Source organism: Toxotes jaculatrix, chromosome 10, assembly GCF_017976425.1.
Source record: "Toxotes jaculatrix isolate fToxJac2 chromosome 10, fToxJac2.pri, whole genome shotgun sequence".
NCBI classification, from domain to species: Eukaryota; Metazoa; Chordata; class Actinopteri; family Toxotidae; genus Toxotes; species Toxotes jaculatrix.
In genome coordinates this window covers 7,027,614-7,054,218 of record NC_054403.1, presented here as the reverse complement: position 1 = coordinate 7,054,218, position 26,605 = coordinate 7,027,614, and the positions used below count along the sequence as shown (strand labels likewise).

The following is a 26,605-nucleotide window of genomic DNA, read 5'->3' as shown; positions in this document are numbered from 1 at the left end:
CTTCTGAACCATGAGACATTTCAAATGTATCAGATTATGTCCCTAGGAGGACTTCATTAAATTACAATGTGTGGAATGTGGAAAACAAGGCTAAAAATAATGCATACAGCCAGTAGGTGGCACTATGACTGTATCATCATATTAGCATATCAATCTGTGCAGAATCACATGGTCATCATGCCTGATTTTTTTCATCCACATTGAAGTATGTGGGAGATACAGCCACAACTATATCCATTTCCTGTGTGTAGGCAAAGGGTCAAGTTCATGGCAGCACCACGGGTAGACCGTGTAAACCACACCAAAACCTTTGATAATTTTGTAGTCCTTAATGCCTTAAGATTCAACAGACAAAATTTCAGCCCGATCGGACCAATCCCCTAGGACAAGTTTGTTAAAGTATGGCCAGTCTGAAACGGCAAATGGCGGCATTTTTCCAAAATGGTGGACTTCCTGTACATCGTAGAATTTTCCTCCAAAAGACTTTTTTTCTTGTATTGAAGAGATCAATCTGTGCACCAAATTTCATGTCTGTAGGCCTCTCGGGGGCTGAGTTCACATTCCAGGGGGCGCTGCTGAGCTGAGTGACCACGCCCAATTCTGCTAAAACGGTGCCCTGTGGCAAGACTTGTAGGGGACTATAGGTTTCAAGACGGAACATTAGCCAGAATGGATGATAAGTGGGAAAAACCCAAAATCTTAATTTTCACAAATCAGAGGGTGAGTTTGCGACGGTGCTCCACCAACATCGTGTAACATAGAGAAAAGCTTTTGATCACTTTTGGGCAATGGTGTCTTAAAAGCAACATGACAAGATTTCAGCTCCATCCAATGATTTCCCTAGGAGGACTTAATTAAAGAAAAAAAAGAACCACTGCCATCAGGTGGCACTGTGACAGTATCATCATATTAGCATATCAATCTGTTCAGAATCACATGCTCATCATGCCTGATTTTTTCATCTACATTGGATGAAGTATGTGTGAGATACAGCCACAAATACATCCATTTCCTGTGTGTTGGCAAAGGGTCATTTTCGTGGCAGCGCCACGGGCAGACCATGTAACCCACATCAAAACATTTGATTCAGCGAATTCTGCGAAATCGGACAATTCCCCTAGGAGGAGTTTTTGTCAAAGTACAGCCAGTGCGAAAGGCAAAATGGTACAGTCTTTTCAAAATGGCTGACTTCCTATACATCGTGGAATTTTTCTCCAAGAGGCTTTTTTTCTCATCTCGACGTGATGCATCTGTGTACCAATTTTCAAGTCCGAAGGTCTTACGGTGAATATTTTCACACTCTAGGGGGTGCTGCAGAGCCATTTGGCTGCGCCCGGTCACATGGACAGTGTCAAACAAGAATTTTTGTCAGGGGACAATTTTGGGCAAAGGTTGGAGACTTTTTGAGCACGTTCAGGGTCAAATTAGCCGGCAAAGCGGCGGAAGAAAAATAAAAGAGAATAATAATAATCCCTTCAGTTATAATAGGGCTTCGCACGAATTCACGAATTTCATGCTCGGGCCCTAACTATTCATGTATATTTAATGTTTAATTTCACACCTTCATCAGCAAGTTTTTAACTTAACCAGAGGGCGACATGAGCTCTAATCTGGCTGAGTTTTACACTGTTATTGCAGCCATTAAAAAACAAAACAAAAAACAACAACAAAAAAAAAAAAAACAGATACATAGCAGGAGGCAAAGCCAAGGTCACACTGATTTTATTCCTCATTCATCCAGAACTTCTTACACAACAAACAGTACTTGAGGAGAATACACACTACTACCTGCGTTTCAAATCTCAACAGAAATTTACCAACTCTTTTCTGGTGCCTTCAGCAAATCCAACGTTAAACCCTGTTTGATCCAAACAGTTTTCATCTCTTGTGACCCAGATCTCAGTTCCTATGCCCACTGAGCCGTGGCAACACAGGGTTAAATGCCAGATTTTCAGTTTGCATGCAGATCCAGCAAAAAATACAAGTTTTTTTTTTTTTTTTTTGTGAAATGACCTCCTGGGCTGGCAATAACAACAAGCAGGTCCAAGGTAAACAGGCAAATCAAGCCTCTTTTTGAAAGATACGTTTTATACAAGGCTCCGGTTGGAAAATGGAGAGTTCAGCAAATGTGGACACAGGCTGACACACTGACATCCATTTGTTTTAGCTGAACATTAACAAACATGGCACCAAAGGAGAAAAGCAAACTGGTGTAAAACGTCTTATCTGCACTGCAGATGTGATAAAGTGTAAACTTTTTAAAATAAATTAGGTTTGAATTTTCTTTTGAGTGCAGATCTGATTTTGTGTTCAGTTGTGGAGGCTGGTGTCAGAATGGCGGCCTGGAGCTCTTCGTCTGACTTGTTGATATTATACACCTCTGGTTGTAGCCTTTTACAGGCCGAGAGAGGGGCAACTTAAAGTCCCAGCACTGGTAACTAATAACTTCAGTTCAAATAAATAGCTTCATTCACATACACTGTAAATTAGAAACCAACTTTAAAAACACATAATAGGCTGAGTTTATACCACAGCAGAGAATCTGAGCAGTGACCAACCTCTGATCTCTCTTTAAACAGCGGGGGAAACATCAGACAAGAGTCAAAGATTAAAAATCTGATTTTCTGTTCCAGTTAATGGAGACACACACAAAGACACACACACACGTCAGAGGCAGCAGCTGGAATTCAGAGACAAACATTTAAATTCTGAAGCTCAAACATAAAAACATGGAGGCTAAAGGAAAAGGAGGGCAGGTGCTGGAGATGAGACGTGGATGATTAAAGTGCAGAGACAGATGATGGCAGTGTTGGATTGTGGGTATTTAAGTTAATCTAGGTTGTTTCCTGTTTTCTAACCTAGACCCTTGAAGAAAGCAAGACACTGTGTTTCAAGATTATGCACAATTATTCAGATGAAAGGTCCTTTAGACTGCACAGACACCATGCAGAAGTAGAAGCCCGGTTGTTGTCTGTTAGTTAAAATGGTTTCTGGACCACAGGGGATTCTGTGTTACAGTATTGTGGTCAGCTGCTGTGGTTGGATAAAACTGGCAGCAGGGGTGACTCCACCACATCGTACCCAGGTCTATTAATACATCCATGACCTAGAGCACTTTGCTGAGAGCAGACAGGGAAGGCAGATGAAGAGACAGAGACAGCCTTAAGAAGGCATGTGACCACCCTAAACCCTGGAAACTTTTCTGTTAAAGGAGCGACCAAATGTTCCTGAAGGTGAGGGCGGTTTCCTTCAAGTATTTAAAACAATCTTTAAAAGGCCAGTTTGAAAAATCACTACACCTGAAAGATTTGTTTTGAGCTTTTTAGCAAGACAAAGATTAACTGTTACTAAGAAAAAAGAGAGGAAAATCCTCTGATATTGTATCACATCTTTTTACAGATGTTCACAGATGTTACGTTAGTCTTGAAAATATGGCTAAGCTTATCTGCCTTGTACATTAACCAAAGGGTTGCTTGTTTAGTTATACTTAACTTATTTAAGCTGATCTGGATTGGCCTCCAGAGAACTCTGAGGTGTTTACTCATCTGCTGTGATGCTATTAATTTAATACTCTGAACCAAAGCATGTTTAAAATTGTACAAACATCACAGTTAATACAGGCTCTGGACCAGTGTCCCAGTTCTGAGATGATGGGTTTGTGTGATGGTGCGGTTTACAGCTCTTCACTCTCGTACAGTGGGGCGGTGTGCTGGGCGGGGCTCTCCGCAGTGAGAGCAGGCACGTGGCTCAGAGACGACAGCAGCTTCAGTGTCTTGGAGGCCGGGGGCGCCGTCTTCATGGCCGGGGCTGTACGAGCTGGGAGGGGCACAGTCAACAATACGATTTTTGTTTGTTGTTATTTTTAACACTAATAAATAAATCTATTAAATACTATTTTTACTGGATAACTTTGTGACTGTATTTTTTACAAACACACACAGATACACATCATTTTACAGTATGAACTTACTCATCTGTAGTTTTTGAAACGTTACACACATACATCACACTTTGTACAGCAAAGCTGGATTGTGTGATAAGACATTACTGCAGTTATACATCCTGCTGTGTTAAACATCCTGCTGTGTTAAACATCGGCTGTAAATAATCTGAGGGATACCACAAACAGTAAATCATGAGTGAGCATGTGCATGAAACTGTGTCTATACTGAAGCTGTGGGGGGGAAACCTGCGTGTTCCTTGTTTATTTCTATAAATAATGTAAATTATACTGCTGGTGTCACCAGTAGCACCAACACATTTTACTGTTGGACTCATGCTAAATTCTTTTCATTCTTTTCATGCCAGTTGTCTGAAAATAACTCTTCTTCACGCCATTGGCACAGCACAGCATAGCTTAGTGTCAGATATGTGACACAGATGTAGGAACAATGGCTGCACAGCTCTCCATGTTTCACCTTCCTTCTTTAAACAAACAAAACAATTAATTAGCTTAATTCGTCTGATAACTGACTGGTAGTCAGCAGGTCAGTCTGTGTGTCATTAGACCTTATTAACAGCTACAGTAGAATAGGTCCAGACTATAATCAGACATCACTACTATATGTCATGAAGACTCAAAATGTACAGCATGTCATCTAATACACACCTTACAAATTAAACACAGTACAACCCAAGGCTAGATTTTCAAATTAAGAGCTCCACCAGTCCCTGAAAATCATCTGCACAATAAGATCTACTGAAAGTATTCTTAGTACTAAATATATTAACCTGGTAGTGAGTTGATATATCTTGGTTTCTGTTCAAAAGTTAAAATGAATCCATTGATTCCTGAAAGGCTAATTAAAAAAATAATAAATAAAAAAAATTAGGTGACACAAAATGAAAAATAACATAATAAAATATAAACATAATAAAATTTAATAATTTAAATGAGCAAATTAGTCAGAATAATTTAATAAAGTGTCTTAGTAACGTATTGGTCCACCATGTGCTGCCATTTCCAATTTGTCATCTGTCGGTATATTATGTGTTTACTGAATATATATAATGCTTTCATTAACCCTTTGTTTGGGTTACCTTTTCAGAGCCACAGCTTCTATACACACAATACTATAGAACGTCACTATGTTAATGTACTTTGAATCACCTGGTTGCAAACTCCATTGATGATTGAGGTAAGTTTTTCCTACAGTAACTTTAAGTCTCAGATTCTAAGCTAAATAAGTCAGAGACCTGATGTGTACACTGTAAGCCACCCACTCCTTCTTGTGAGGTCCTGTTCAGTGATCTATTGTGTCTGAATCTGAGTCCTGGTTCAGATGAAGCAGTCTAAACTCACTTAGGTTTACTAATCAGCTGAGCCGTCCAGCTTGTGTGTAACAGAGCGTCAGGTAGTTCTCTGTGCAGCCTTTGTCAGTCCTCTCACTCTCCACACAGCAGATGGTGTGTTATGTGATCGAGCAGAAACTTAATAGCTGTGTTGCATTTAGTGTTGTATTTTCCTGCAGTGAGCTCTCCCTCGCGGCTGGATGGCCTCCGTACTTATCGCTCTGACTTGGTGATTATGCCATAAGATGAACAGGTCTATGCCTTGTATTGTCACCAAGTTTCCGCTCGATCACGTAACACAGCATTTGTTTGACGTGTTCCAGGCTGTGGAGCTGGATTCAGTGTAGCGTTGAGCGCACAGCATTCCCCATCTGTTGTTTGATTTTATAGCCTGGGCTACTATGGTAACTACCAGGATATCTCATACGAGAGATAGCTGAGATGGGCCCTTAAAGCTAATTTAAATAGAAAGATGAACACACAGTGGACTTACTGCCTACATCCAGCCTGGCGTTGCATGTGGACATGCCAGCTTCATTGATGGCAGAGAGAGTGTACCAGCCAGCGTCGGACTTCACCACCCTCTCTATCAACAAGCACTGCCGGCCTGAACCGTCCTGGTACAGACTGTGACACAAAGATACAGAATCCAATGTCATTTTATCAGAAAGTTCACACACCGGGTCCAGTGTCCTGATAAACACAACAAAACACAAGAAACCCACATACACAATTTATGGGATTAATTCTTGAAGAAAGTAAATGGTGAATAATTGATTTAATGCTGATTTTACCCATAAGGATAAGTTTAGTAGTCCTGAGGAGTACTACTCCTACGCCTGTGCAAAAGTTGTATAAAGACTTATTTGGTTCTGAAGGAGATTTAAAGTCTGAGAAAATGTCAGATGGAGCTCGAGTCCACAAATTCATCACAGAAAGCCTGAGGCAGAAAATGGAGGTGTGGAGTTTGAGAGCCGGGGCATGTCTCAGGCAGGGCAAGTTTAATGAAAGATGCTACTACACTGCACTTTCAGAAATGTAGGAGGTATTTTTGGAATTTGAATTTTAATAGGGACTAAATGTCAGAATTTCTCTGCTCCTGCTGATTCGACTCTTACCGCTCTTTTTTCAGTCCATCTTTTGTGACTCCTCCAGATTTATGGAAGTGAAATACTGAATCACTGATGTACCCCTTTAGCATATTCTAAAGTTTTGGTCCATTTTGTTAATTGTGCATTTTATAAGTGGGATCTAGAGACAAGATAAACTATGCTTGGGTGAAATTTTCTATAACAAAAACTTGGATATGTTTGTAAATAAATTCACAATATTTTAAAAATATGAATTAACATATTTACAAGGGGTTTTGGTGTGATGAAGCTGACCCACCTCATTCTGTTGGGGTCAATACGCAGCATGTCTTTATCTTTCTTCCAGAAAAGCTGTGGAGGAGGGGAAGCGTCCACTTTACACTCTAACCTAACAGTGTCGCCTTCTAGAGCTCTGGAGTTCAACATCTTCTGGACAAAGGTGGGAGGACGGAGAACCTCCTGGGCTGCAGAAGCAGAGGAGGCTGACTGAATTTAAAAGTGCAGCTAGCATTCACTGAACAGAGATAATTGACATGGCAGTACAGGTATGAAGTCAGTTCAATCAATTCTGCATAAAAAGACTGAATTTCCAGCCTAAAAACAAGATTCAAGTAATTCCATTTTTACCTATGACATCGAGTCTCATGGTAAATCTGCTCTCCCCGGCTCGGTTCCTGGCCACACATTCATACACACCGGCATGATGCACCGTCACAATCTCTATGATGAATGAGTGCATCCCTTTCTCACACACCAGCATCTTATGGTAGTCGTCTGGACGAATGGCTTTGCCGTCCAGGTACCAGCAGACGTCTGGTGTGGGGAGTCCTCCGACCTGAAGAGGGACGGTAGGATTTTATTTACCTCTGCATGACCACACCATTATTTCACTGATTTTTTTTGGCATAAGCTATGTGAGGAAGCTTCTGATCTTGTATGCTTGTAAGTTTATTCATGAACTTTGCAGACCTTGGTGAGCAAGAGACTGACTCACCTTGAAGTCAATCCTACAGAAGCGTCCCTCCTCCACAGTGAGGTCTGGGGGGATCTGCAGGAAGCGAGGAGCGTAACATTTCTCCTGGATAGCTGATCCCTCATTTCCCCTCTCATCTGTCCCTGAGTGGTGCCTCCCCCTGTACAGGGAGAGAGAGATTATTTATTCATAACCCTACTTTACCTCACTTTCAGTGACTGAATTTTACAGTCCACTGGTGACAGCAAACACACAGGCAGCCATATAAACACTGATTCCTGTTCTGTTTCTGTCCTCTGACAACTTGGTTACTGTGTGAGGGACCTGAGTCAGTCTCTACTGACAGGCAGGTGGAAATATAAGACACTCAGTAGATTTATGTAGAGATTAAGTTAACACAGGCTATACTTAGGGAAGGATAAATACATTCCTGGAAAATTCAAATCTTTAAAAATCTGATCAGCTTTGGCGGTGAAAAAAGCTGAGGATACATCTCAGCCCGCTGGAAGATACTTTAAGTTGACTTAAGAAAAATAAGATGATAATATTTCCATGGAGGCTTCTGTTATGTAAGCTGCAAAGTACTATGCATGATTTCACTGAGCATCTTGATGCTCAGTTGCAACATTAAATGGACAATAACAAACACTGAGCTATTTTTAAAAGATCAATTTAGTTTTACAGCTCCATAGATTAAATACTGCTACGCTGGATCTGAGGGAGAAATCACACATGAATGATTGTAATGTTGACTTTAATAAACTTTAATAATTATGAGCAATATTGAGACATAAATTGTATTTACCATAGTCCACCTGTGTGTCTTCCTTCTGGTGAATCAGGCTGTAGCAGAAAACAGATGAGCAGAGGAATCACAGGTTTGAAAACTAACAAAATTCAAGGAGGGTAACTCTGTGTGTGTGTGTGTGTGTGTGTGTGTATGTGTGTGTGTATGTGTGTCTGTGTGTGTGTGTGTGTATTCAAACACAATACTCCTGTTGTCACCAGTGAAAGGGGTTCGTTCTCAGAAAACAGGCTAAATATAGCTGCTGACAAACCTTATTGGCTTGAGAGGACCTGTGTGTCCTTGAGTGTGTATATGCATGTGTTGTGTGTGTTGGAGTTGTGTATGCGAGTGTGAAAGACAGAGAGAATAGACGGTGCAAAGCCCTGCGACAGAGGCTTTTTGACAGAACAATCCTGCACACACACACACACACACACACACACACACACACACACACACACACACACACACACACACACACGTAGTGTGTATACAGTGTTTCACTGGGGCTGCGGATTTTACTGCCAGGCTTTTTCAACTTTAGGTCGGGAGCCCATCACGGGGGCCCTGAGAGGGAAACGGGCTCCCTGTGCAGCCATTCAAACCCAAATGACTGTAATAATGTGTAGGCTTTACTTAATAGCAAAATGAAAACTAATGGGTTTTGGACAAGAGCCAACATAAATGTGTGTACATCACGGTCAGCACTGCAACACACATCAGGAAAATCTGAAACACTGTTAGATATGTTCAGATCGAAGGACTACTGTAATAATTCTGATGCCCGCTGACAAAATGAAAGTCTGATGTTGTACCTGGTCGAGTTGTGAGTCTGAAAGATTGTCTTGGTCAAACATGTAGGTGGCGTTGTCTGGACCCAGCAGCCTACGAGCCATTCGCTCCTCATAGGACAGTTTCTGTCAAAAATCAAGCTTTATACTGTTAAACTGGCATTACTGGCATCCACTTCCAACACAGTTTGCAGGACACACACAGACACACACAGACACACAGACACACACACACACAGACACACACACACACAGGCGCACACACACACACACCTGGTTGTTTCTTCTCCTGGCCTCCTTTGAGCGCAGCTTCTTCTCCAGATCCTGGATGAGGGCGTCTTTGGAGCCCTGGATGTCTCCATCTGTGGAACGAGAAGAAGAAGGCCGAGGAGCTACAGACTTCTTCAGAATGGGCTTGGGAAGGCTGGAAGGTAAAGAGAGGGAAAGGAGAGAGGAAGATAAATAAAGCACAAGAAGGAAGCAAAGACTAACGAGAGAAGAATATACGCTGATGACCTTTAATCCAGCAACAGACCCAACACTTCAACCTCCAACACCTCTGGAAACAAACTGTTGAGCCATGATCCACATATCAGCAGGGTTTTTACTTTGCTTTGCTGTTAAATGTATTCAATGTGGAGACTGCAATGAGTACTTAAAAATGAATGCCATGCTTGCTTCATGCTGGAAAATACCATGGATTAGGTCCATGGTAAACTTGCAAAACTAAGCCAGAGTCACTGCTATGGTTTTATAATTTCAGGTCTGTTAGTGGTACTTTTCAACTCAAACACTCTTAATGGGTGAACAGTCTGGTCTCTAATTGTAATGTAGTTGGTCTGCTGTGGGAAAAACAGCTGAAAACATCTGCATCAATTCTTAAAAACTAACAATTTCCTCAGGGAGTCTACAGAAAGTTGAAACAACTGTTATTGATAAAAATAAAATTAAAAAAGCAGTGACTGATGTGTCTTTTCATACATTCACAGCCTCTTTACACCTCCCTGAAATCATTTGTTCTCATTTGATCATTTGTATGCATGTATAAGTTTGTGAACATTTTGCTCCACAAATAACAATTTTTCTTTGTTTTTTGTTGTTGTGGGACAATTTGACTTGTATGTTAATTTGTTCATGCCACATTAATGTATACTGTGACTCACATGTTAGGCGTCCCCTTGTAGCTGGCAGGCAGGGAGACCACAGCAGGAGGCACTTTGTTCTGGCTGTTGGGAGAGTTGGGCTGTTGGAGATAGGAGGAGGAGGAGGAGGGAGAGAGAGGAGAGCGAGGGAGGGAAGGGGACACTGGGAAAGGCTGCTGAGGGGGGGAGGAAGGAGAGGAGGAGGCCCTCACGGGGAGCAGGGGGCTGGAGGGGGAAAGTGGGGAGCAGGAGGGGGAGATGGAGGGGTGGGGAAGGCTGGAGTTGGGAGACAGTTTGGATGAGGAGAAAGGGGAGAAGGAGGACTGGGAGGGAAGCACAGAGCAGAGGTAAGCAGCGGGGGCTGACATGGTATCCTGGTTGGCTGGCAGGGTGGCACTGCCAAGGCCGGTGGCACTGGGGACACTGGGGGTGAGGGTGATGGTGGAACGCATGGTGGTGCGGGGGAGAGAGGATGAGGAGGAGGATGGAAAAGGTGAGGAGTTGGTGGCAGCAGAGGGACTGAGCAACAGGGCAGTGGAGGAAAGAGGAGGCGCAGCAGAGGAAGCTGGGGTGGAAATGGGGGAACTGAGACTGGAAGAGGAGGGAGAGGACTTGCCCGTTCCGTTGGCCTGGGTCTGAGACTGGGTCTGGGCAGCAGACTGGGTTTGGTTCTGACTGAGGCTTAGAGACTGAAGCTGTGACTGGGTCTGTGACAAGGACTTTGACACTGACTGAGTCTGAGAAAACGACTGACTTTGTGTGGACGTGACTTTAGCTTGACTCTGTGTCTCTGTAACACTGCTGAGGTTCTGTTGGGAGTTATTCTGGTTCTCCTGAGCCTCCCTCAGCACACTCTCATAGCTGGGAGCCTGGAAGGCCGGCTGCGACTGGATAAAATGCCTCGGTCGCTCATAGTTGAAGGCACTGGGAGGGAAGGCACTGGGCGTGAAGGTAGGCAGGTCTGAGAGGTTCATGTTGGTGCCTCCGGACTGGGAGGACTGGAGGAGAGAAGACACACCAATTTACAAAAAACTCAATGAGGCGTAATGAACAGGAGACATTCAGAAACTTTTACACATCTCCATTCACATCTCCATTCACTAATTTACATGTGTCTCAAATATCAAATGCTACTAAATTAGACAACACATCAGAAGAATATTCAAGGTGGATTCAACTGACACCTAGAGTGTAGGCAAGAAGGTGCATGCACTTAACATTTATTTACTCATTTATCAACTGGTGTTTTCTCCTTTTAAATCTTGTCTAAACCTAAATTTGCCATTCCCTATTTATCCTTTTGAAGTTAAGTATATTGTCAGCAACTAACAACTGCAGCAAAAATCATCTCAGACAGCACAAAACTTACAGTGAAACTGAGCTTGCTTGGGGTGAACAGCTTGGGTGTTGGTGCTTTCTCCTTGACTTGTGCTGGTGGTGGAGGTGAGGGTGGAGGGGGGGGGCTGGGCGTACAGGCTCGGACGGAAACCTCTGGTGACCTTTGGCCCTCTGAGCTGAAGGCACTGTCCTCCTCACTGCGAATGAAGGGCCCTTCGGAGGAGTGGTTGGCCGGCTGAGGTTCTGGAAAACTGACAGATACGCACAGATATATGAGCAAAGATTTGAATATATTCGTAAAAAGCTACAGGTTCTGGGACGAGAAGCAAGAAAACGTAAGAGGGAGACAGATGGGTGAAGTACAGAAACAGTTCTCATGAAAATCACCTACAGAGTGCCAAGAGTGAAGGCGATTTTACCCATGAATATCCCCTGATCCCGCTCTGAGCAGTTCAAACCTACTGTCAGCTCAACCAAGAAATATTACCAATCTTCAAAGAGCCTCAGACACAAATTAACAATCATCAATAACACATTCAAAGTCTCTACAGGTTAAATTACATAATTGTCCTTAACTCATAATCACCCATTTTAAACTCTGAATTTAGGCTTTCCACAAACATCCATGTCCTGAAACTATTTTTCTTATGACAACTGATTAAATATTGAAATCCTCCCCAAAAAGTGGAGAAAATTAGTGCACAGAACTGGAAGCAAAGGAACAGGAGCTGAGCAATCAGTTGTTTTCGAAACAGAAAACATGTTGATTGTTTGCTGATGTTTATAATATTGGTCACTGCACCTTGATGTTATTCCTGTGAACAACTCTGGACCCAGTCTGTATGTACAATTAATGCAAGGATTAAAGAAAAAAAATCTTCTGAGTGATTTTTTTTTCAGGCACATACTCCATCTAAAATTTGTAAAACACGTTACAGAGGAAGCCCCTGACTGACTTTTCTTTTCTTTCCAGAATAATCAGGTGCCATGCCGCCTTTTTAGAGCAGCCCCTTTTTTCCCTCTGAGTGGTCACTTCCTCTAGGTTTTCATGTTAAAAAAAATAAAAAGGTGGTGGCAGCTGAGAAAAAGACTGACAGTGTGTAGACGCCCTTAGCCCTCAACACCTGCTACCCAAGTCAAATTCTGAGATTTCAGCACCACCTCACACTTTACCATTGCTGCTGTTCTCTAATGCAGCCACTTTTTATTGCCATTACTACCACACTGAATTCTCCTGTGGCACTCCGTGTAAAAAACACACACCTGGCTGTTTGACTGTTTTGCTCTACAAACTAAAAGGCCCGCAGAACAAACACAATCCCTGAGACTCTTTAAGATTCCCACCAACAAGATCAATATGACGACTGGTGAACAAAGCTATAAATATCCGTAACTACAGATTATATGTTTCAGTATGGCTGCCATGGTACCAGCGGGACAGTCTAATGAGAGTAACAGATCCCGTTTCAGCCCACTCAGTAGTTTTCTTCCTGTAATACCAAGCCTGGCTGGCCCTCTACTTTTCTACTAGGAAAGAATTTTGTTCCCATGACTACCACGTAGTCTGGGCTATGCTTGAGCATAATGACAATAGCAGTCTCTCTCCTCGCTTTCCCTCACACACACACTCACTTACACACACTTGCTCAGTCTTTCTGTATTTCCCCTGGTCTCCTGAGGGCACAGGAGAGCTTTGGCCAGCCAGCATCAGCTGACATGGTCACTTCAATTGATCATGTTGTTGTAACATCACCTAAATGAAGTACAACCTAAAGGACCTCTCAGAGCTGATATGTGTATGCCTAAATGAATCTGACAACCATACCAAGGCCGTGGGATGTCAACAGCCAAATGAATACCTCTTTCTCAGGGTCATCCAATTGTGTTATGTAACGTAATGAAGCCTGGGTGAGCTTTGTGGGATACGTGGTGAATAAAACGGTTTCTAAATGACAGAAACTTTTTGTAGGTGGAAATGGCCATAATGGATGGATACATGTGAGACTGAGGAGTCCAGACAAGTCCATCAAGTTTTTTTTTTTTTTTTTTTTTTTCCAAAAAGACAAAGCGATATCCAAAAACCTCCTTGGAAGATGTAGCGTATGGTCTGACCTATACTAGATTTTTGAGGACCCTAATATTAAGAGTTTAACATTTTTTTAAATAATATCCTTTATATTTGGTTGCATTCTTTGACTCTAACAGTTAAAAACTAAACTTGTCAATGATCTTTGGTTGACATATTAGGAACCAGAAACCTTTTTCTACATATCCCCAAACATACTTCTGCTATTTCTGTACCAAAATTTCTTGTTTCTCATTGACTGGCATAAATGCCAGTAATGCTATATCTGCAACAGTCTAACACTGACTGACAGAATTGCCCTGATCGATGTATTTGTCAACCTCTAACACAGATATTTTGACTTGGCTGAACAGCAAAAGCACTGGTAGTAACATCAGCAGTGTCTCCTCTGATCTGTCCCAGTGAGCCTTGGCAGTGAGACAGCATGCACAATATTCCTGATGCAGTGAGCAATGTTACAAACTAGAAGTCAATATGAGTAAATCTAACACAAACAGAAAGCAGAAATGGTGAAAGAGAAATTTCTGAGACATCTCAACAGTTCATCAGCTTCTCTACTTCTATATGTATTCATTCTTTACCGGACAACAGACCCACTGATTCAAAACAGTAACACAGGCATTTACACCAAAACTCATCCATAAATGTCACGTGTGCTGTGCTTTAATGTGTGTGTTTGCGTGATTAAGTACTGTGATGGCACGTGTGTCTCAGTGTGCACATTCGTATGTGTATTTGTGTTTGTGTGATTAAGTGGGCAAAGCTATATTAGTCTTGGAATTCGGACATCAGCTGGCAGGTGCAGACACTCTGCTGGTGACCCAACCCTTTTAATATGCATGCACACACACACACACACACGCACACACACGCAGACAATCTGCATGGCATTGTGGGTAGGAGCACGCTAAGCTGTAAGCCCTCTGTATGACCGACAACAACAGAGGGACAACAATATGAATCCTTAACAGAATCTAGAAACATCCAGACTCAGTGGTAAAGGACGAAATGCATAACTACATGTCTACTTAACGATCAAGGACAAAAATGAACTAATTCTCATTAAAGTTTTGGAAATTAAGCTTCTCACCACTGTGTTAGACCTTTTCAGAACGTCACAGACCAAAAAGGGATAAATATAAAACAACTACAGAGTCGTTTATAGTTTTGTATTCAACAGTTGCATAATTTTCAGTATTGAACTACAAACTCTGCGGGGGAAAAAATGAATTCTAAACAGTCAGCAGTCAAACATGTCATGCACAATGTCTCCAAGAAAAACCACAGAGTATTTTCACAGTTGAAAGTACTCTTTACCCGGCCACAGTATTTGAGACTGTTATATTTATCGAGGGGAGAAAGTCCAGATCAACAGAAGCCCTGCAGGTTACGGACAATCAAGTCCCTGTCCCTCACCCAATAATCAAAACAAGTAAATAATCAGATAAACTAAACAAGTTGGTCAGAGAACCTCAACATGACCTTAAAATCCAGAGCGCTGCCAGCAGTTTCAGAACAACTGTTGTTGTGTGCAGCGCTGAGGCTGGGGGGGGTTTCTGAAGGACACAGACGCCATGTCTGCACTTCACATTACAGATGAGATCATAGTCCTGGACACTGATACAGAGTGGACACATTACACTCAGCCAGACATATTTCACACCATAAAACACTCACTGGATATGAATATGAACCAAAGTATCAACTCAAAGTTAAAGACATGAACCGTATCAAACACCAAAGATACAAGAGCTGAGGAGATAAAATTACTTTATACTCAGTAGTACCTGTGCCAGGCTTCAACCGTGGTGTTTTTCACCTTCACTGATATTACTACACTTTTGGCACCAATGCATTCTCAAGCTTGAGATGTTATTTTTCCATTTCGTATGACTGCATGTGAATGCATCATTCTGGCAGACTTGAAAATCAGTCACTACAACGGTTTTCTTATTTCCCCAGGCATCCAAAAGGGCTGATGAAGGGTTAAGAATGAAGGACACACATTTTACAACTTTACAGATGAGCTCATAGCCCCGTTTTAAGATGACACTTGTCTTTAGGCTGCCTGGTACGCTGCAAACACAACAGCACAATAAAGACACATATTTCCGGAGCTTCCCAAAGTGGATCGTTGAAGCAGCTCCAGAGGATCCCGAGAACAGTGAGGGATGGGTCACTTCAGTGTAGGTGAATTAGATGTGTGTGGATCTCAGTTAGACATTATTATCTCCTTTCATGCAGAAAGTTCGAGTTTACTGCCACATCTTATTGACAACGTGAAACCACTTTCCTTTGACAAACAAAATGTATTTGTGGCTCCACAGCTACGAATATGTGAACCTTAAAAGACGACAGAGAAAAAAAATGAAATGAGTTTTAACCAGTTGTCGATAGCTTTCACTGACTGACGTCTTTGACTATCATAATTTAATCTATCTGACAGATCTTCCCCCCAGCCTGTTTGAAACCGCACCAATGACACAAACCCCCAAAATAGATTAAAGTCCACTTTCCAAGTGCTCTAAACATAGTTTGACCTTTTAAGGAGGACACAGCATATTGAGTTTCCATGATATAAACAAGGAAGGAAAATTAGTCCGTTTAAACATTAACGTCAGTGTAGAAACAAATTACACAGGTTAAAACTGTGACTCCGAGCAGCTGAAGCCCCACACAGGTTAAAGAGAAACAGCCGCCACCTGTGCAGATACGCACACACACACCTACACACATACAAACACAATATTTTCTTACCGCGTTAAACGTTTCAACACCTTGTAAGTTCCTTACACTTCAGTGTTGGCTGAATGAAACCGGACTTTCGCTGCACGAAGGATAATCCAAACTCCGGTGAGAAGCGGGAGGCTGGACTGCAACAGGTGACACCGCGCGCTCACGAGGAGAACGCGGAGAGACGTGAGCGCGCGGGCCCTGCTGATTGGTTTAATGTTCTGAAAGCTCAGCACCGTCAACGGGACCGGGTCTATACTGCACGGTGCTGGGTCAGTGGACAGAGCTCCTCTCTGACTCTCATCCATTCAGTGTGTTTTTGTGGTGGGGGTGTTTAAAGCTCCTCTCTGAAGCTGTGTTCATTTGTCTCACATAGTATCTTCATCATCATTATCATCAGGTTATTGTTTGGACTCTTTACATAAGTTATAAGAAAGAAAGTGAACTTGAGAATTGGTTTGTTCTTCAATTATTAGAATAATGCAGCAGCGACCTCGTCTGGATATAAAGAGAAACTACAAAGGTATAAAGCGACTTCATTTCTTTGAAATGTTACTCCTGAACGACTTACTCTCCACCAGATTGTAACAACAATAAAAACTGTGTCACTGAGTGTATGAATGAATGAACAGAAATATACTAAAAACTTCTTCCATAAACTAAAAGCATAAAGTGCATTTCCTTTAAACATAAAAACACTGAAAAAATCCAAATCACAGTTGTAATTTCATGTTTTAGATACTGATAATAATGTGCACAAAAAACAACACTGCAAGCTGTAGAACTTCTAGAGCAACTGTGCAGCAAGTAACTAAAAATAATAAGGTCAAAGGTCAGAGGGCATTCATGACATGGCATGTGAGAAATAAGTGTGGGAAAAATTAAGGAGTGTGACTGTTTTATTTATATATTGTTTGTTTTACTTCAAAATAAGAGGAAAAAATAAGAATATAGGATTTCATAGAAAGTAGGAGTACTATATGCTCTCTATCATATACAATGAATAACACCATAAAAGAAGACTCAAGCAGTATCATCAGAAGTAATATCACGAAGACGTATCATCATCATTGGTTTAAAATAATGATGTTGCATAAACACTGAGGTCAGTGTTATATAATGTTTAGAGATACAAAGATTGACGTGTGTGTGTATGTGCGTGTGTGTGTGTGCGTGTGTGTGTACGTGTGTGTGTGTGTACGTGTGTGTGTGCCATCATGCACTCACTCTGCAACAGGGATGTTATCTTCTAGAGGGCTGTTAGGCCACTCAGGAGGGGGGAGGTTCATGGAGTCAGACAGCACAGGGGGAAAGTCCTCGTTGCTCATTCTGGAGGAGGAAGTCTCGTGTTGGAACACAGCCTCGTTTCCCTGTTTGAAGGAAACTGTTTCTTGCTGACGAATGGCCTCGACCTCCAGCTGCTCCTCCAGGTCTGCACGGAGGGATGCAAAGTATGAGATGAGTGACTTCTAAAACCTAGACCGATCAGTTTCATTCTACTGTATAGTGCAGTTCAACAGGTGAAGTTGTAATATATAAGTTACTGTAATAGATTCATTGTTATCTCACCATTGTAAACTTCCAGCATGGCTGAGCAGGAGACTGTGCCAAAGGGGTTGAGGGCCACACATTTAAACAGGCCTGAGTCTTCTGGAAATGCCTCAGTGATCACCAGCGTACACAGCTCCTCTGCACAGGTCAACAAAAGAGCATTGACTCTCAAAACATACTGAGTGGAGCTGAGTACTCACCCGTACTGACGGATGTACTCTGTTTGGATAAATGTTTGCTTCTTGTATCAACCCACAAGAGATGGCAAACCAAAAATTTAGGAGTGGAATACAAACGGTCTCCTAAAATCAGAGGGAAAGCTCCTAATGAACAAGGCTATGTTCATAAAAAGCTGCTACAATATTTTACAGGATCACTTGATATTTTCGAGATGTGTCCCTCTTGCCTCCACATGGAGCCGCTAGTGTGCCAACTTTCAGTTCTCTTAATAACATTAATATCATATTGCATTGCAAAATCGTGCTTTTATTTAAACCTTTGGCTCCAGTCCTCTGTGGCATCTGACCCCTTAAAAATGGAGCAATCCCTAACCCTTTTTCATCTAAGACATCTTTCATTTGAAGATGTTTTTTTCAAAGGGCCTGAAGGGGTGACTGAATCTCACAAAAATTAAGAGACAAGTGAGAAAAATAAACATTTTAAAATAATAATAAACAAAAAATAAAAATAAACACATCTATTTCTTTCTCATCCATTTGATCATCTTGTGAGGCCTCAGATTTATCTTGGGACCAATTAGAGGGTCTCCACCGCCACGTTGGGAGCCACTTCTTTAAAGCCATTAGTATAAAACCAATATTCTGTACTTACCTGGCACTGATGCAGAACTGGCCTCTGGGAAAACAAGGAGAGAGAAAAGTTACTTTCTCGGGGATGAAAATACAGTTTTACATTTAACCCATTTTAGCTGCTGAATTTATAATGTCATAGAAATACTGTAAATCCAAGCTGCTGTACAAACGTTATTGAAGCCTATTATTAGATGAATGAATTTTGCCTTCATGTAATCAATAACTATGCTCAGTGAGGCATCACCACCAATATGATGCTGAAGGTCTTTGTTCATGCTGCTTCTTAAATCTATATAAACACCTTGGACAGAGCAGTCCATATCAGATGAGGAAAAAGTGGACGTTTAAGACAGTGTCTCTAATCTCACCCAACATCAACTATAAACCCCGACCCCTACTGATGATATCAAAACTTCATTTTATCTAGGCTGAGGGTCTTTACAGACCCTAGTTTTGTGGAATTATATTCTTCAGTATTATTAGCACAACAGTCAATGCTCTGAGGTCAAATCAATGACTCGTGTCCAAGTCATTTGACTCCAACCGACCTCCAAACACACACAAACACACACTTACTCTTGCGCAGTATCCTAAAGTCATCTGAGTCGAGTATTTTTTCCTCCTCTCTGTACCACATGACCTGCAGGGGCGGAGTTCCCCTCAGTCTGCACTCCAGGACCACCAACTGACCCTTCACTGTGGACACATCATGGAGACACTAGGGGATGATGATGATGATGATGATGAAATAGATGAACAGACATGGACACATTCGCAGGAAGAACAGAAGAAGAGAAGGGGGAAGAAAGGTGGATATCAGAATAGATTCATACAGAAATACAATCAATAATAAGTTAGATTTGTTCTCCATATAAATACATGATGTTAATATATTTTACCTTCACAAATGTAGGGGCCACTCCATTCCCTGAATACTGCTGATTGTAAATAGGACTCTGTGTCTGGACACAGAAAGAAATGTGTTTAATTTAATTTCTTTGATAATTATTTTATTTCTTTGGTTGTTTGCACAGGGTTAAAGGGGAAACAAGTTACATTTGCAAATTTGAATAACATGTTTACATGAGCATGTTTATCTAACGAGCTGATCTCTCATAATAAGAAGTAATTACCCTCTGAGGACTGACACACAGCGGCTGCACCAGGCTGGAGTGTCTCTGAGCGAGGAGGTTGGAGGAAGAGGAGGAGGAGCTGGAGAAGAGCTCTCGAGACGAAGATGCAGAGGAGGAGGAGGAGGAGGAGGAGATGGTCAGAGACATGGTGCTGGTCTTCTTCTGCACCCTCTGGACGCTTTACAGCCGCACACACAGCGACACAAATTGACAGTGAAATGATTACATGTATGTTTTGGGTTGTGTTGTCTGTGTGTGTGTTTACGTGTGTGTGCAGCTGGACTTACTGTGCCATGTTTCAGGCGTTCCAGGAGGCAGCGACAGAGGTTGCTTTGCTCTCTACAAAGACAGAAGCAGAGAGTCAGACATCTTACACTCACAGCTTTTTTCACAGTGTTGTAGAGACCTGGAACTGCTGACTCCCAGGTGTGAGTGTGTTTCCCCACATGAATTATAAGTAAGGATTTAAGATCATGCATGGACAGCAAAAATGCTTCCCTGGATTTTTTTTTTTTTTTTTTTACTGCAGAGGTGTTAGCAGTGTTGGACAATAGCAGCTGGATGAGGCAGCACTGTATGTATACTGGGTGGAGATATGGATGGGAGAAAAGAAAGATGTGACACAGGTTAGAAGCCTAATGTCCAACAAATCAAAATATCAACACATCAGCAGTCGCCATCTTGATCTGAGCCAACAGGACTTCAAAGCAGTTTTAAACTCATCAAATGTCTCTCAATGTCATTCATAGAAAAGTTGAATAAGCATCAAACAAATTTATTTTTCTTCCTGTTAGTTCAGCTGGACTGTATAGTTATGATAAAGTACAGTAATAATGATGATAATAATTGATCCCTTGTTTCTGTGAGTCCCTTCGCAAGCTAGGAAAATCCTAATTTATGATCATGATCTACAAACCACGACAGTGAAAATACAGATAACAAAACATCATTGGGAAGAAATCCACTGTGTTTCTCCAGTTTCAGTACAATGCAGTTCAGCTCAGCAGCTCTACACCCAGCACAGTGTCATAGAAATAGTTTCACAAAGTTTTACCAAGAGTTATCACAGGACTGGTGTATTGGATTTTTTTCTGTTTTTCAGGTTAGCTTCTTGCTTTAGGAAACAACATATCTGACAAATTTGAAAGTTACACACTGGGTAACAACAGATGCTGTATGAATAGAAATTTTATGGCTCATATTTTTTTTACCAAAACAAAAGTCAAGTCTTGTCAATTTTATTTACATGTTCCAAACATCACACATTTGCCTCAAGGGGGCTTCAGATAAGGAACCTTCATTTCCCAACAACACACATGTATCAGCCGAGGGTGATGTGGAAAACAAGATCATTCAAATTCTACAGTGGATTATGGCTCAGAAAGTCTGGATGGTGCCATAACATAAGTAGCAGCTGATACACAACTTTGTGATTAAGTGGTACACAAACTACATTTTGTTCCAGAGATGAATATACTGTATTTTCAGTAGCACGTTCAGTAGGAGGAATTTGGACTGGACACCAAGTGAGAAAAAATTTAAAATCGAAGCCTGCATAATTAAACTGTTTTTGTAGCTGTCCATCATTAAAATGTCCATCATTAAAATGGAGACAAAGATTGTGTGTGTGTCACTCCCTGGGAAATCCCTGTTAGAGCAAAAACATGCCAGCAGATTTTCTAGAGGGAACACCAGATGGTTGATTTGATTTGATTCTGTCATAAACCACATACACTTCACACACTAGTCCAAATATTCAAAAAAGAGAAGAAAAAAAAAAACAGAGAAGAAAACTAAAATAGAAAGCACACGGGTCCATTTTAACTTGAGCATACGAAGACAAAAAATACAAAATGAAGTTAAAGTGTGTAACATAAACAAGGTAATAAGCATAACATTGAAGTTTGACACAGGATAAAAACAATGAAAGTGTTTATTTCTGTTGTGGTCCTAAAGTCTGAGGTCTGCTCACACACATGTACACGTACACATGCACACATACACAATGCCATGTCTTTGTTAGCCTTCATATAGTACAGAAGCCAAATCCATATTGGTGATCAGTAAGGTTTTCAGACAGCCTAAGGATCTGCTGAGTGTACTTATGTGCTCTCTCACCACCAGACTAACAGATGCATCACTTCCTACGTGCCAGGGTAGGAAGTATCTCCATCATGGTCTCAGAAATAGTTTAGAAATAGTGTAGGGTATCACAGCTAACTGAAGGCGAATGGAGACTTTCATCGTTTCACACCCAGAACAGCCCCGCAAATCCCAGCCTGCTGCCCTCTGTGGCTCTGAACTGGGCCAGGAGAAGGAGCTGACAGAGGAGGCTCAGGTTCAGGTTTCCAGGCTAAATTAAACTCTGCCACCTCCTGAGCACAGCACAGACTCTCTGACCTGAGATAAATCTCAGTGTCTCCATTAACAAGAGAAATACAGGCAAACAGAGAGAGGGTTAAATCCCATTCACCCCACATTTCTATGTCTGTTGTGGAAGTGCAGCATATATAGGATCACAGGACTCATATCAACACAGCCTAAACACTGTCTAAATGAGAAGATCACAGCTTAAGAAGAAATAGCTGCAGGATGTACATCATCCATGTGTACACTTAGTTTTCCCCTCAGATAATCACCACTGACAGGTGTGTGTGAGTGTGTGTGTGTGTGTGTGTGTGTGTGTGTGTGTGTGTGTGTATGTGTGTATACCTTGTTTGAAGCCCATTGTTGATACAACAACAGCTGCTGCTGAACCCTTCATATCAATTGTCTCTGTGTTACATGACCAAAGGATTTATAGCAGTGGCAACAGGCAACATTCACAGAGTGCAACTAATCTGTTACCTGGCAAGCAACAGAAGGATAGAGATATACAGGAAGTGGTAGCCAAGTTCAAAGACGACCCTAACACACACAAAATCCCCACAGTTGTATTTAATGGTGCAGTAAATACAGATTTAAATTCAGATTTTGAAAAAGGTTGTTGGTTTTAATTATATAAAATGATGCAGGTAGCAGTTATAAGCAATCCATCAGTTTAAGGCCTGATCCCATCACATAACATCTACATATTGGTTAGACCAGTGTCAATAATGGTGCATCATTTCACCACATCAAAGTCATTAGGATTCATGGTCTGGGAACTGTGGATATCAATACTAAATTCTGTGCGAGTAGATGTTGGATAAGTAACAACTTCTCCCTGCTGGTAGAGGAAAAGTCAGGGAATCACCAAAGCAGGATCAGTGTGATTCATCCTCTGGGCACCATGGACATGTGCAATAGATTTCATGGTAATCCATCCAATAGCTGTTGAGATATTTCAGTCTGAACCAGAGTACCAGAGTCTGAACCGCCTGATCAACACGGCCATCCCTCGAGCCACACTAGCAGCTTGGCTAAAAATACAGTGGTGTTGATCATTTCAGAGAAACATGATACTGCTGGAACCGAACCACTTCACAAAAGACCTATATCAGTGGTTCTGTTAAATACATGAATAATGCATCAGTCCAAGCCCACGGCTGCTGTGGGGACCACACTGAGTGCACTGTAGCCCCTGACTGACCCAATAAACTACACTACTGACCTGAAGTCATGTGTGGAGCTGCAGGCTGCTTTTGGATCACCATCCATAATTTAGGAAACACATTGTATGAGCAGATTTACACCATAAATAGCTCCAAACATACCTGCCTGCAGGGTATGTTGTTAGCCTGTGTGGTTACAGTGGCTGCATTGTTATTGTACACTATAATCTATATATAAATTGACTAATTTCAGACCTACTTCTGAATTAAGAGGTTTGCTATGCTGTTGTGTGTCTGAGGACAGTGTGCACGGGTCATTTATCTATATGTCTTATTGTCTAATAGCCGTTTCCATTTAATTAAATTCAGGATTTTAACTGATCATTTTGACAAAATTTTATTCCTGCTTATGAAGTTGGAAAACAAATTTTGCTTGTGCAAATACACAACACCACATGTTCTGCTAATACAGTTGAGTATTTTGACCTGTGGCACACATCTCTGGAGTTTATATCTCAATGAAGAATAATGGCTGGTATTTTTAACACCATGCTTCTTCCTGAGACCATGTTCAGCCCACCTGTTCTGCTACACAGGAAGGAGTAAAGATGGCTGCACCTTCTCTAAGATTCATTTGAATATCACTGTGAAGGCAGAGCGACCTGTTCCCACCAGACAGAGAAGGAGTTAGAAATTCACTGTGAGTCACGGTGGGGAACTTTGTCATTCAGTCAACAGCTCTACACAGTAAAATGTTCACAGTCTGGCAGGATAAATATTGATTGTGTAGAAAACGTTGCAAGGTGATTCATTTCTCAGCTATTGACATAGAAATGTCCACTTACTTGCACCATTTTGGTATATACCACTGTATATATAGTACAGTTATTCTCTGTATTTCCAATATTGCAATACAAATCATGTGCTGTATTTCTTAATGAGATGGGGTATCGTTACCATACAAAGAAGAAAAATGAACAGTCCTGAATTCTACAGACAGAGTCTGACTTACACCCTGTCTGGTGAACTAGAGCTTTTCAGGAGAAAACAGGAGGAAACCAACACCACCACCTACCCACAATCCACCTTGTTAAATTTAAACAAACCACCCACTGTGTAATTCCAGTCCCTGCATACAACACCATGAAGCCTCCAACACCCAGCAGGTCTCAGCTGTGGACAGATTTAGCACAGCAGCGGCACATTCTAGCAGCAGAGCTGGACGTGCTGAAATCTACCAGGATCATTACATAACCTGTGGGCTCTTCTCTGATTGACAGGTGGCATCCAAATGTGTGGAGCAACAACATCAGCCACTGCAGGGGACTTTGGCTTGTATCCGGTAGGCCAAAAAAGAGTCAAGAACAATTCATACACACACACAGTGGGAAACTTTGTTTTTCTGTATGCTCAGCTTACTCTCCATGTGTCCTTATACATCACCGTGAACCAAAACAGACACGTAACCACAACATGGTATGATGATATCAGTGGAGGTATGGAAATCAGTCAGTAGTGTACAGAGCTGTTGCTTTACTTAGTCGCAATAATAAAACGAATGTTTCATGGTACGTGTATTGTTGTTGCAGACAGTCACTTACTTCCAATAAGTGACTGTCCCATATTAAATACTGTATTTGGTGATTGTTTAGTACTTCATTATCCGAGGGGCAATAACTAATAACTAACTCTACACTCCCCTACACACCACGACTGAGACTACAGACATGCTGGCTGCTCTCAGGCTCATTTAGGCTCAGCACTTAGGCTCAGCAGTTCTTTGGCTAATTAGCGCCAAACATTCACAAACATAATTAAGTAAACTTGGTCTTAAATCAAAGTATTGGATGTGTAGCGGGCAGACAGACCAACTGACACAGGACCAAGCTGTTAGCATTGACTAAAAAGAGTAAATATGAAAACATCAGCGTTAGTTGGTGACTGAGGAAGAGAATGTGGCTTTAATATGTGGCCCTGTGATTTCAAACATACACTGGGATGTAAAGTGACTATCAGTGGAAAAGAGGAATTCCTCTAATCGCTGTAAGCTCAGTTGCATCATTCTGAAAAACCTCTTCACCCTCCACCTCTCCAATTCTCCTACCTCCTCAACTTGTCTGCTTGGGGGACCAATTTAACCTGGACTGGGTCACCTGATCTGTCCGTCCACCAACCACGGAGCTCAGCGGCTGAACACAGCGTCATGCAGGCACGTCAGGCTTGCACTGTGAAACCCCCCCGACTCTGCCACCCACTCAGCTTTGGCTGACATGTCTTGTGTTACCTCACCCTGTGGGCTATATAACTGACACACTTTTCTTTCTTTTTTTTTTTTTTTTTACTTCTGCCCTTTAAATTACCAAACGGATGTAACAGATTTTTCATCCACTTCAGCAGTTTTACACTTTACACCCTGGGTGACATACATGCTCACAAACACACACTTTAACCCACATATATAGAGTTACATCAACACACTGACAAACATATGGAGACACACAGAAAAATAGGTGCTACACAGACAGACAGACAGACAGACAGACAGACAGACAGACAGACAGACAGACAGACAGACAGACAGACAGACAGCTAGATAGCTAGATAGATAGCTAGATAGATAGATAGATAGCTAGATAGATAGATAGATAGATAGATAGATAGATAGATAGATAGATAGATAGATAGATAGATAGATAGATAGATAGTCAGGCACATGGACACATGACACAGCATAAATTTAGCTCCAGACAGATCATCTCAGCTGTCCTCTTCCTTCTGACTGCAAACTCATTCACTCCAGCACTGCCTGCAGTATCAATAACATGCAGTATCAGGAAACTTATGGCCCTTAGCCAACTGAATTACAGTATTTGATTATCTGATTACTTTGACTTTGACTTTCTCTTCCCTCTACCAATCAAAACCAAGAGCAGAGAGCTACGTACATACCCTGACACATAAACCTTACACGATTGAATTTTCACACTCTATAAACTTTGGATATATTCAGCAAAAGCTAAAGATCTGGTGTGTAAACTGGATCCGACAGGCTCCTTCACAGTGTGATTGTGTTTAATAGTTAAAATTCTAGTGTTGATCCAGCCATGCGCACACGGAGCAGGCCTGGCTGCACCTTCAACGCTAAGCTTCACTCCAACAGTGGAGAACTTCAACGAAAGTGTCCCTCTTCTTACCTGTCAGGCCTTCCCCCAGCAGGACAAAAACCAAACGTATTGATCCAACAGGAAGTGTGAATGATCCAAATGCTAAATGCAAAACTGCTATGTGACTGTGTGGCTGCCAGTCATGGCTTGGTTGCCGGACGCTCCCAGCTCTGGGCGAG

General features: G+C 41.7%; 1 protein-coding gene across 2 annotated transcripts; it reads right to left on the bottom strand.

The window, feature by feature from the left end:
* Positions 1 to 1,955: 1,955 nt before the first annotated feature.
* Positions 1,956 to 26,605, bottom strand: myot (myotilin). Of its 2 annotated transcripts, XM_041048586.1 has the most exons (18): positions 26,457 to 26,605; positions 20,017 to 20,068; positions 19,730 to 19,907; positions 19,496 to 19,558; positions 19,173 to 19,314; positions 18,616 to 18,639; positions 17,803 to 17,922; positions 17,461 to 17,665; positions 11,446 to 11,665; positions 10,098 to 11,074; positions 9,208 to 9,358; positions 8,959 to 9,060; positions 8,162 to 8,199; positions 7,378 to 7,516; positions 7,011 to 7,218; positions 6,682 to 6,847; positions 5,786 to 5,919; positions 1,956 to 3,816 (listed from the first exon to the last, which is right to left on the bottom strand). In XM_041048586.1, exons 2-18 carry the CDS (start codon positions 20,022 to 20,024, stop codon positions 3,674 to 3,676), a joined length of 3,018 nt encoding a protein of 1,005 aa, XP_040904520.1. In that variant the 5' UTR covers positions 20,025 to 20,068; positions 26,457 to 26,605; the 3' UTR covers positions 1,956 to 3,673. The 2 variants fall into 2 exon arrangements, with proteins under 2 accessions (XP_040904520.1, XP_040904521.1); XM_041048587.1 differs by lacking the exon at positions 8,959 to 9,060.

Excerpts from the sequence above, each read along its gene's own strand:
- myot (XM_041048586.1), bottom strand. Across the intron at positions 7,517-8,161 it reads AGACACACAGGTGGACTATG|GGGGAGGCACCACTCAGGGA; the intron begins GTAAATACAATT and ends CTCCCTGTACAG. Across the intron at positions 5,920-6,681 it reads ATTGACCCCAACAGAATGAG|TCTGTACCAGGACGGTTCAG; the intron begins GTGGGTCAGCTT and ends TTTGTGTCACAG.